At 40.1% G+C, this 12,661-nt stretch overlaps 1 protein-coding gene across 1 annotated transcript in view; it reads left to right on the top strand.

Annotated features, from left to right (window-relative positions):
* The first annotated feature begins 593 nt into the window (after positions 1 to 593).
* LOC132829515 (cystathionine beta-synthase-like) overlaps positions 594 to 12,661 on the top strand; it is a 36,017-nt gene continuing 23,949 nt past the window's right edge. The window contains exons 1-4 of the mRNA XM_060846735.1: positions 594 to 733; positions 3,445 to 3,551; positions 6,436 to 6,570; positions 8,616 to 8,695. Coding sequence (XP_060702718.1) covers positions 594 to 733; positions 3,445 to 3,551; positions 6,436 to 6,570; positions 8,616 to 8,695 — 462 coding nt within the window. The remainder of the gene's footprint in view (positions 734 to 3,444; positions 3,552 to 6,435; positions 6,571 to 8,615; positions 8,696 to 12,661) is intronic.

Below are 12,661 nucleotides of genomic sequence, written 5' to 3'. Positions count from 1 at the left end.
AATCGTATTATCCTGTCAGGGAACTAATCCAATTATAACAGGGAAAATCTATTTTTTTTATTACTTAAAATACAATGCCAAGACTTCTTCAAATATAATTCAGCCACGGTCTTTTGATGGTTTAGCTAGAATAGAACTGTTTTATAGAATCTTGTTTGCTATTCAAAACTCCATTTCAGAAAGCTCACCATTGTAGGTGTTAGGTCAGCCTGACTGAGGTTTCCACCACAGCATGCTGACTCTCCAAAATCCATTATATATATGTTTTGGACTTGCAAATGCTGCGAATGTACTATCCTGAAGTTTTAGATCTGATCTTTTATCCAAGCTAATGAAAGGCCATTTCAACCAGAAGCATTAACTTTGTTTCTCTCCACAGATGTTGCCTGGGTTTTTCCACTGTTTTACCTTGGATGTTAGAAACTAACTCAGTGTACTCTGGAAATTGAACTGAAGGCTGAGAAGTTTGCATTAGTCTGTTGCACACAGAGCAGAATCTTTAACAGATGATCAACACTGGAACCAGATAAAAATATTTATCTTTATTTCCTACAGATTAAATAAGTTTTGCTTTTAACTCCACTGTTCACATGATGACCTCTGAACTGAGCAATAAAATGAAAGAGAATCAAATACAGGAACCTCCGCAGCCAAGAATGCCAGACCTTCCATCACGCTGCACCTGGAGTCTGGGGATGGCACCATCCAAATCTCCACACACTCAAGATCAGCTGTAGGTATTACATATGCTTCAGCGAAGTAGCTTCACAGCAGCAAGACCACATGTCATTGAAGAGAAAGTGAGGTCTGCAGATGCTGGAGATCAGAGATGAAAATGTGTTGCTGGAAAAGCGCAGCAGGTCAAACAGCATCCAAGGAACAGGAAATTCGACATTCCTGAAGAAGGGCTTATGCCCGAAACGTCGAATTTCCTGTTCCTTGGATGCTGCCTGACCTGCTGCACTTTTCCAGCAACACATTTTCAGCACGTGTCATTGAAATCGTGTAACAAGTAGCTTTACTTTCTAAGTCATAGAGAGACGTATAGCACGGAAACAGATGCTTTGGTCCAACTTGTCCATGCCGACCAGGAATCTTAAATTAATCGAGTCCCATTTGCCAGCACTTGCCCCATGTCCCTCTAAACCCTTGCTATTCAGATACCCATATAGATGCCTTTTAAATGTTGTAATTTTACCAGCCTCTACCACTTCTCCTGGCGGCTCATTCCATACATGCAAAACCCTTTGTGTGAAAAATATTGCCCCTTTAGTCCCTTTTATATCTTTCCCCTCTCACCCTAAACCTATGTCCTCTAGTTCTGGACCACCCCCCCAGGGTAAAAAAGATCCTTGTCTATTTATCCTATCCATGCCCCTCATGATTTTATAAGTCCCTATAAGGTCGCCTGTCAGCCTCTGACGCTCTGTGAAAACAGCCCCAGCCTATTCAGCCTCTCCCTCTCATTCAATCCTCCAATCCTCACAACATCCTTGTAAATCTTTTCTGAACCTTTTAAAGTTTCACAACATTCTTCCAATAAAAAGGAGACCAGAGTTGCAAGTAATATTTCAAAAATGGCCTAACTAATGTCCGGTACAGCCAGAACATCACCTCCCAACTCCTATACTCAGTGCTCTGACCACTAAAGGAAAGCATACCAAATGTCTTCTTCACTATCCTATCTACCTGCGACTCTACTTTCAAGTAGCTATGAACCTGCACTCCAAGATCTCTTTGTTCAGTAACACTCCTTACCATTAAGTGTATAAGTCCTGCTCTAAATTGCTTTTCCCAAATGCAGCACCTTACATTTATCTAAATTAAACTCCATCTGCCAATTCTCAGCCCATCTGCCCACCTGATCAAGATCCCAACAAAACCAAGTATCTTTGTTTAGTCGAAGCTCTTTTGGGGATCACATTTAGTACACCCACTTATTTTGTGTGAGTGCAATGGATTCTCTTCATAGCATTAAAGTCCAACTTCACTCAACATACCTGCACAAGTGAAGGTCACAGACTGAACTATTCTGGTGTAATTCTCTGTTTGTTCAACTAACTCCTCTGAGTAAGAATGTAATGCATTATCAATACCAGTTTCAGCAAATGGAATCTTCACAAAATCTAACAGAGTATACACAATCGATTTCAATTAATTGTAATCTAATCAAGGTCCTGTAAACATAAGCTAGAGTCAGCTGAATGGTTTGTAGTTAACTGATTTCATTAACTGAAATCCAAAGGACTGGATTTAACAATTACTTGCCAGAGTGTTTGAAGGTGGGAGGCTTGTTAAATCCAGTATTCAGCTGAATTACAATTATTGTCCACTTAAGGACCTCATTCCTTGGTCACTGGGACTTAACTGGCCTTAGGAAAAGCCTATGCCAATTTGCCAACCTGACAGACTGCTTTGGACCGTTTAGAGGGGCCTTTAAGGTTTAACCTGGTTGTCATCCCCACCAAAATCTTTCGAACCTGAGCCCCCAAGGTCCTTCATTCTCAGCCCTCCTCACAAGGGCTGGCCAGACTGGCCCCAGTCACAACTGTAAAAATAGACTCAGTTCCTGACTCAGTGCAGCACAGGTCTGTCTGAGGTGCTGGAGAGCTTACTAAAGCAGGACATTCTCACCCGGAAGCACAAAAAAAAACCCTCCCACCATATTGTATAATTTATCTCAGTGAAACCGTGTTAACATACTGAACTCGTTGCTTGTCCCATTTTCTTTTACAAAATAGAATTTTTTAAAAATTTGTAGAATTGCCCCAGTTTTATTTATCTTTCCATTCTTGCAGTACTGGAATCACTGGTAAGGCCAACATTTATTGCCCATTCTCCAATCCTCTTCAGTAGATGGTAGCCAAGCTCACTTTTGTGTAATGAATGTGCACTCACACTGCTGCTGGACGGAGTGTTCAGGGATTAAGTAATGGTAATACATGCCCAAGTTAGGAAGGTGATGAACCTAATGAGGAACTTGGAGTTAAGAGTACTTTTGTGTGACTGCTGCACTTGCCTTTCTCAGTGGTATAGGTTGCAGCCCTGGTGGGGTAGTGATAGTGATTTTCTGCAGTGCGTGTTGCACAGATGGCACCTGCTGTGGATACAGTGTGCCAATGAGGGATCAAGTTAATGAAAGATTGCTTTGTTTTAGATGGTATCAAGATTCTTGATTGCAGTTGGATCTGCACTCATCTAGGCATCTGGGGACATGTTCCAGCTTTTCATTTAAATGACACTATAGTTTCATTTGAGTGCTCCTGTGGCTTTTTCTCGTTATTTCTAACAGGCCATCTTTCAGTCTCAGTGTTAATCAGAAATCAAATCTGGACCTTAGCTAAGTAGTACAGTATGTGCTGCATTTAATTTTGGACACGCATTACAGACTTGTTTAGATTGTAACAAAGCATTCTGTTACATTCTACATCTCTTCTTTTGCAGAAAGGATTCAAGCAAGATCTTGCCTAATGTCCTTTATAAAATTGGTAACACTCCCCTAATCCGAATTAATAATATTGCAAAAGAATATGGAATCAAATGTGAGCTATGTAAGTAACACTGAGTGAGATCTCATTATGTTTTCATCCTACACAAATGAGCTCAGGTTTTTGGAAAAACTTGGCGCTTTCAAATAATTATTTTGTGTAGTTGTAGTAGGTAAGCAAAGACTGGACACAAAGGTGAGCCTAGTGCTGTACCTCAGCTGTTAATGATTTGGAGGTACCGGTGTTGGACTGGGGTGTACAAAGTTAAAAGTCACACAGCACTAGGTTATAGTCCAACAGGTTTATTTGGAAGCACTAGCTTTTGGAGCACTGTTCTTCCATCAGGTGGTTATGGTTGTCCACAACCACTTGATGAAGGAGCAACGGTCTGAATGTGAGTGCTTCCAAATAAACCTGTTGGACTATAACCTGGTGTTGTGTGACTTTTAACTTTCAACTGTTTAGGTTGTACTGCAATCATTCCGTTCTAGCATTTTAATGATCGCTATGTTCTTAGTCACTGTAAAATAAGGAAGAAAACTTATACTATATTCAGAACAAAGCTTGAAGATTAACCTCCAATGGTGTGCTAAAGGTTTTTATCTTTTGCAATTTTGTAATACATTTGCAATTTTTTGTCAGTAAATGAAAATGCATCTTTAAGGTCAATGTTCTGTAAAATGAATGCTTTTCTAAATTTATTTTACAAATACTTAGAATAATAATTGCTATTGTATGTACAATGTGAACATTGTTTCATGTTTCTGTTTTTGGCAGACTAATGAAAATGGTCTTGTAGGATTTTAAAAACTCATTTGCAGGATATGAGGGTCAATGGGAAGAGTTTCCAGCATTAATTGGCTATCTCTAATTTCCCTCACAAAGTTGTAGTTAATAGTTTTCTTGAATTGGTTCAGTCCAGAAGATGTAAGTACATGAATAATATTGTTAGAGATGGAGTATTGGACTTTCAAACCAGCAACAGTGAAGGAGCAGTTTTTTAAAAATCATTTTACACATTCATGAGAAGTCTGACTAGGCCAGCATTTATTGCACATCCTTAATGACCTTGGCAAATATGCTGCATCACTATCTTTTTGACCTGCTGATGTCCATGGGGTGTAAGGAAACACAAAATGCTGTTAGAAACAGAGTTTCAGTTCACAATGGTGAGTAACATGGATGGGAATTTAGAGGTGGTGGCATTTCCAAACGCCTGTTGCCCTTTAGGTGGTAGAGCTTGTGAGTTTGGAAGATGTTGTGTAAGGAAGTTTGGCAAGTTGCTGCACTACATTGTACAGATGTCAGACACTGCTACCACTGTGCTCTGATGGTAGAGCTACTGTGGGTTGAAGATGGTAAATAAGCTGCCAGTAATGTGAACTGCTTTGTCCTCAATGGTACCAAGTTTCTTGATTGTTGTTGAGGGTGTAGCCATCCAGGCGAGTTGAGAGTACTCCATCAAATTCCTGAATCATGCCCACGAGAAGGTGTGTATGAGCAATCTGTACCACTGCTCAAATTGCTGTATGACCTCTCTGTACTATTGCTCTAGAAAAGGTAAATTTATTGCCACCATCCTCTTCCAGCTTGAGCATCTGCAAGATTTGCCTAATCCAGTGATGCAGAGGAAAATAGCTTGATAGTCCAATGAAAAGTAGTCTTAAAGAAGATGTTGTTTATTGCATTTTATGAATCAGTTATATTTCAAATGGAACACAATATAAAAATAGAACTGTGTTGCTAAAGCTAAACAAAGCACTAATCAGACCAAAGCTGGAAAACTGAGCAGTTTTGAGCTCCCTATTTAAGCGAAGGGATACTGGCATTGGAAGCAGTTCAAAGAATGTTCATTTTGTTGATACCAGGTTTGGAAGGGATTGTCTTTTGAGGAGAGATTGAGTAGAATTGGCCTGCACTCGTTGGAATAGAGAAGAATGACAAGTAATCCTGTTAAAACATAGAAGCTTGTGAGAGGACTTGTCAGGATAGATGTGGAAAGGTTATTTCCTCTTATAGGAGAATCTAGAACAAAATGGCATAATCTCAGAAGAAGTGGTTGCAAATTAAAGACAGAGATGAGGAGGAATTTCTTCTGAGGGCTGTGGATTGGTGGAATTCTGTAGACAACTGATGAGGCTGGTTTTTAAGTATATTCAAAGCCGAGATATCATTATTTAGTCAGGGTATCATAGGTTAATGGGAAAAGGTAGGAAAATGGAGTTGAGGATTATTAGATCAATCATGATCTCATCGAATAGAAGAACAGTTTTTTTAACAGTGGAGATGAACTCTTTATAGGGTGCAATGAATTTTAATCTTATTTGTCTGGCAAATCTTTCTCATTAATTCATGCACAGGATTTGAGCCAGCATTTATTGACCAGAGGGCAGGTAAGAGTCAACTACATTGTTGTGAATCTGGAGTCTCATGTAGGGCAGACCAGCAGTTACCAAGTAGTGAGAAGAGCAGTGGCCAAACAGCATTAGTGAATCAGAATGACTTTCCGCTCAACAATTGGCAATGGTTTCATGGTAATGATTCCAGATTTAAAATAAAAAAAAGTGTTCAAATTCCACCATCTGCCATGACAGGATTCAAAACCAGGTCCCCATAATGTTACCTGGGTCTCTGGGTTAACAGTCTAGCAATATTATCAGTAGGCCAGTAAATAGGCTGTTTTAGGCTACTTTAGAAATATCTCAAAGCAAAGTTATTCTTAAGAATAACGTTACTACCACCAACTTACACTCTTTAATTCAATACTTGTTCAATATATTCTGTGACTTTTTATTTGCACTCTATCATTTTCAGTGTTTCTACTAAATGTGTGTGTGTGTGTGTGTGTGTGTGTGTGTGTGTGTGTGTGTGTGTGTGTGTGTATGATCAGAAAAATATAATTAGGACCATAACTTTGTTAAGGCTACTTTTTGAACATCTTTTCTAGTGGCAAAATGTGAGTTCTTCAGTGCTGGTGGAAGTATTAAGGACCGCATTGCTTTACGAATGATTGAAGATGCTGAGAAACAAGGGGTTCTGAGATCAGGTGATGTCATCATTGAACCAACCTCTGGTAACACGGGTAAGAATTGTTATAGTATTCGCTGAAAGATTTGAGTCTAAGTGAGTTATGGGAAAAAGGAAGTCAGTGATACCCATTAGGAGGTTCCAGAATAAACTTCAGTGATATATACAGATTCTATTCTAATCTCTGGGTGTTCTGCTAAACTGCAAGATTGCACCAGAGCCCTCCAACACGTTGAAGCGAGTGGAATAGTGTCGAAGAGTGTGGTACTGGAAAAGCACAGCTGGTCAGGCAGCATCCATGGAATAGGAGAGTCTAGGTTTCAGGCATAAGCTCTTCATCAGGAATGAGGCCTCTCTCCTGCTCCTCAGATGCTGCCTGACTGGCTGTGCTTTTCTAGCACCACACTCTTCAACTCTGATCTCCAGGCATCTGCAGTCCTCACTTTCTGCTGGTGGAATAGCAATTGACGTGTGTTGTGCCCACTTCCTGAGAGTTAAATGGGTGCAAAAAGCATATCATAATGGCCTTCCCCAATCTGTACCCAATTGGTCCATCCGTCAAATTCATGAGACCACCTTGCAGCCATCCTGAACAACTTGTGGCGATAACATTCAATGGGTTAAGTATGCTCCTTGTTGAAGCACCATGCTTCCAAAATTTAAAACACAACAGTTAAAGTAATCTGATCCAAATCACTGCTGCAGAAATGTGTTAAATGAGCCCAAAACATGGTGCTTACAAACTCATTGCACTCTGACATCTGTGCTTAAACATTTGCCGACTTCCTGTAATGTTTGCCAGGTGAACTGAAATTACAGATACAATGAAAATAAGACCAGAACTGGAATAGGAACCATTAGTCATGATTTCAAATGTGTAATCTTCCAACTTTGCAATTGGCTCCTGTCCTATGCCACTCAATGCTATTGCCAGAAAGAAACATTGTTGTTAAAGAAAAACAATTGCATTATTACTTTGGTTAGAGATCTAAGATTATGCATGAACACGTTTGCAATACGTTAAATGTTGTTTGCAGCATAGAATTTTGGCGTACATTTCTCTGTATTGAATGAGTTATGCAATTAACTGGAAAATATGAAAAGGGCAGAACTAAGCAGACAAACTTGCAGTGATGGACTTTATACTTTCATTGGGCTTATTTACTTGACAAAGCAATGTTTAAATTATCTCCCGTAGCATAAGAATGGGTAACATTTTTATCTTTTAGGTAACTGAAAGATACAATCAACATTTATTACAGCCTTGGTATCTTAATATATTGCAATTACTGGCACAAATATAATTAGGCTAGCACTGAGGAATTTGATTACAAACCATTGCAAGCTTGCCTCAGCATATCATGCTGCAAGTGGCCTCAGTAAGGTGGAGACACAGACCTTTCTACTGTTAGGCCACATACCATGATTCAGTGATGATTTCGTGAGCATGCCTCTTAAAGGCATATTGCATACTTGCTATGAAACATAAAACTGTAGACTTCACTGTCCTTGCGCAAATCAGTTATAGAAAAGAATGCATTAACGTTCTTGCAGGTAAATCAGAGTCATAGAGATGTACAGCACAGAAACAGACTCTTCGATACAACCTGTCCATGCCGACAAGATATCCCAACACAATCTAGTCTCACCTATTAGCACATGGCCCCTACCCCTCTAAACACTTCCTATTCATATGCCCATCCAGATGCCGCTTAAATGTTTCAATTGTACCAGCCTCCACCATTTCCTCTGGTAGCTCATTCCATACACGTACCACCCTGTCTGTGGAAATGGTTGCCTCTTAGGTCTCTTTTATATCTTTCCCCTCTCTCCCTAAACCTTTGCCCTCTAGTTCTGGATGCCCCTATCCCAGGGAAAAGACTTTGTCTATTTATCCTATCCATGCCCCTCATGATTTTATAAACCTCTATTAGGTCACATCTCAGCCTTCGATGCTCCAGGGAAAACCGCCCCAGCCTATTCAACCTCTCCATGTAACTCAAATCATTAGATTAGAGTGATCAGTCATTTTTTGATGTTGAGTGCTGTTACTTGGCCATAAGTGACTGAATGTATTGCCGTCAACTCATATTTTCACAGGTATTGGTTTAGGCTTGGTGGCTGCTGTGAAAGGATATCGCTGCATTATTGTCATGCCAGAGAAGATGAGCTTAGAGAAGGTAAATGTAAAATTAAGAATCCTTGATTCTGAAAGAAAGCAATGTCCTGATTCAGAAATACCCCACAGTGCAACTTCATTTTATTCCAGTTGCTGCTGCTGGTCAATTATTTTCTGCCCGTATTAACCCTGGGTTCATACGATGACAATCTGAAATGATTTTCTGCAATTCAAGTTGGGTATGGACACTTCTATTTTGTCACATTGCCTCCACAGTTTGGGCTGTGGTCCTCCCTGCTGCTGACTGAATGAGACCACTCGATGATTTACATCATTTTTTTTCCCTCTGTCAGTGTGAGGGAGTCTTCCGTGGATGTACGGTGTTCCTTTCCATTTTATGATCATAGAGGTGATGCAGAAGGCGAGAGTAGTGCAAACGCAAAAAAAAGGTTTATAAGAAGGAAGAATTATATCATATTCTGTCTACCCTACTCCAGTTGATGCAGCTTTTGCCTCTTGTAGGATGTTTTATCTGATGTGGTAATGCGTAATTATATCTGAACCTTAGAAACTAGGTATGGATATTGTGGTATTGAAATACCCAATAAGACATTTATCACAGCTAGCAATTCCATAGTCATTATATTCACAGGTATATCAAGTGTCAAGGTTAACACTAGGTTATTATATTGCAATGGTATAACATACTTTTAAATTGATCCCAGGGCAAGATGGAACTTGAGAAGTTTATATCCCCCACCTTACAGGCTATGACATCAGCATGTCTTTTAAAGGTATGCCGACATACTGACTGCGAAACATTACAAAGCAGTCATCTCCTTAATAATTACAGACAGAGTGACAATACAGAACAGTGGTTGTTTTGTTTTCCTTTATTACATTATAGATATAGGAACTCCTTTTTTATTTATACAGTGAAGAGAATTATTTTTAATATATTTATTTATTCTCATTCTTTCACGAGATGTGGCCACTGCTGGTTAGGTCAGTACTATTTGCCCATTTTATACACAACCCTTTATTAATTTTCTGATATGTGTTATGCTGTATGTATATTCTATAGGGCATTGGAATGGGGTAGACAGAATCTGATGCAACCTTTCCTTTGTAAAAACTTAAAAATCACACAACAACCGGTTAAAGTCCAACAAGTTAATTTGGAAGCACTAGCCTCTTCATTATGTGGCTGTGAGGCAATGCCTTGAAATGTAATGCTTCCAAGTAAATCTGTTGGACTATAATTTGGTGTTGCCTGATTTTTAACGTTGTCCACCCCAGTTCAATACCGGTTCCTCTAAATCATTCTTAAAAACTGTTTGTTTCTCTGCTTTTGCACCACTCTTGTCTTCTGCATCACTTCCTCTATGACCATAATATAGAAAGGAACATCTTACATCCGTGGAAGACTCTCTCACACTGACAGAGGGGGAAAAAAATGATGAAAATCAATAGTGGTCTCATTTTGTTAGCAGCAGGGAGGACCACAGCCCAAACTGTGTATGCAATGTGACAAAATAGAAATGTTTGCAAGAGCAAAATTGTCAGCAACAGAAAAGTGAGTAGAATTGCATGCAATTTTCTGGGCATCACAATCCACCACTGATGTTCAGTAGCGGCAGTGTATACTGTCTAGCAGATGCACTGCAGAGAATTGACCAAAATTCCTTAGACAGCACAATCAAAAGTCAGGACCACTACCATCTAGAAGGACAAGGATAGAAGATACTTTTGAAAAACGATTGATGTGAGACAAATCATATTTCTTGCTAGACTGTAGCGAGTTGCCAAGTAAGTAGGATTCTAGCTTGTTAAACACCGTATTAATGCCACAACTTGCCTCATTAATATTTAGCTTCCTATCTTATGAATGTGTTAAACAAACTAGATGCTGAGAAATGTTGACATGGAAATTGGAGTAGGTACTAGGTGTTTTCAGCTCACCATTTGCTCCAAAGGATCTCCCATGTTGCTTAGGCACAAACAATATGTCAGACCATGATCTGCAGCTATCATATCCAGTTCTCTGAGTGATATACAACCAAGAAATGGTCAAGGTGGGTGAGGTTTGCTTCTGTGTTACATTGTGCGGGATCCATGGAGAAGTGCAGCATCTCATTTATGCTGGATGTTAGGATGTTGAAGGCATAAGCAAATGAGGCGTGCATTTGCTTTTAAAAACTCCAGCTATGTTTGCATTCGCAAACATTTCTTCTCATGTATACAGAGTGAGCACGATTATGTGTTAAATGTTAGTCAAAAGAGATTCCACCATGCCTTTGATGCTAGCCAAACTCATTTGGCATTTCAGTGACTCGGGCGTTAATGGCTTTAACTGTTTATTCACTCATGGGACATGGGCATCACTGGTTAACCAGTAATTATTGTTTGTTCCAAGTTACCGTTGAGAAGGTGGTGGGTGAGCTGTCTTCTTGAACTGCTGCAGCCCCTATAAGTATACGGAAAATATCATTAAGGAGCGACTTCCAGAAATTTCACCCAGCAATATATTTACAAGTCACAACACTGAGAGGGCAACTTGGTGTTTCCATTTACCTGCTGTCCTTGTCCTTCTAAATGGAAATGGTCATGGGTTTGGAAGATATTGACTGGGGATCTTTGGTGAAATACTGCAGTGCACCTTGTTGTTTTCCTGCTGAGCATTTCTGGGGTAGATAATGGATGTTTTGATGTGGTGCCAATTAAGCAGACTGCTTTGTCCCCTCTGACCTATCATCGCCATCCCCAACCCCATTCACCTATTGTACTCTTTGCTACCTTCCCCCACCCTCCTCTCTGACCTATCACCTCCATCTCCACCTGATTCGCCTATTGTACTCTTTATTACCTTCTCCCCAGCACCCCCCAACCCCCAAACACACACACACACACACACACACACACTTTTATCTCTCCACCCTGGAGGCTCCCTGCTTCTATTCCTGATGAAGGGCTTTTGCTGGAAACGTTGATTTTTCTGCTCCTCAGATGCTGCCTGACCTGCTGTGCTTTTCCAGCACCACTCTGATCTAAACTCTGGTTTCCAGCATCTGCAGTCCTCATCTTTTGCCCTGGACGATGTTAAACTTCTTTAGTGTTGTTGAAACTGCACCCATCCAGGAAAATGGGGAGTATCCCATCACACTCTTCACCTCTGCCTTGGAGATGGTAGACAGATTTTGTGGAGTCAGAAGGTGAATTACCCCTCGGAGTATTTCTAGCCTCTGACCTGTTCTTGTAGCCACTGTGTTTATGTGGTCAGTCCAGTTGAGATTCTGGCCAATGATAACCTACAAGATGGTGATAGTACAGGAATCAGTGATGGTAACACCATTGAATGTCACGGTGGTTTGATTGCCTCTTATTGGAGATGGTCATTGCCTGCCATTTGTGTGGAGTGAATTCTACTTGCCACTTGATAGACCAAGCTGGATATTGTCCAGATCTTTTGCACTTGAACATCCTTCAGTATCTGAGGAGTCATGAATGGTGCTCAACTTTGTGATAACCATTGGTGAACATCCCCACTTCTAATCTTATGATCGACGGAAGGTCATTGATAAATGGTTGGGCCTAGGACACTATCCTGAGGAGCTTCTGCAGAGATGTCTTAGAGCTGAGATGACTGACCTCCAACAAGCATATTCTTATGTGCCAGGTATGATTAGATTTTATTTGATTTGATTTATTACTGTCACAGGTACTTAGATAAAGTGAAAAGTTTTGTCTTGCACACAGTACAGGCAGATTGTACCATACAATGTACATAAGGGCAATAGAACAAAGTGAGGAATACAATGTTAAGGCTGCAGAGAAGATACACAAAGAGCGAGATCAACATTAAAACTGAAATTTTAGAGATCCATTCACAAGTCTAATAGCAGCAGGGAAGAAGCTGTTCTTGAATCTGTTGGTGCAAGTGTTTAAGATTTTGTATCTTCTACCCAATGGAAGAGTTTGGAAGAGATTATAACTTGGGTGGGAGGGGTCTTTGATAATGTTGGCTGCC

The sequence above is a fragment of the Hemiscyllium ocellatum genome, chromosome 29 (assembly GCF_020745735.1).
Source record: "Hemiscyllium ocellatum isolate sHemOce1 chromosome 29, sHemOce1.pat.X.cur, whole genome shotgun sequence".
Taxonomy (NCBI): domain Eukaryota; kingdom Metazoa; phylum Chordata; class Chondrichthyes; order Orectolobiformes; family Hemiscylliidae; genus Hemiscyllium; species Hemiscyllium ocellatum.
Note: the sequence above shows the minus strand (reverse complement) of the source record. Positions and strands in the feature narration are given on the sequence as shown.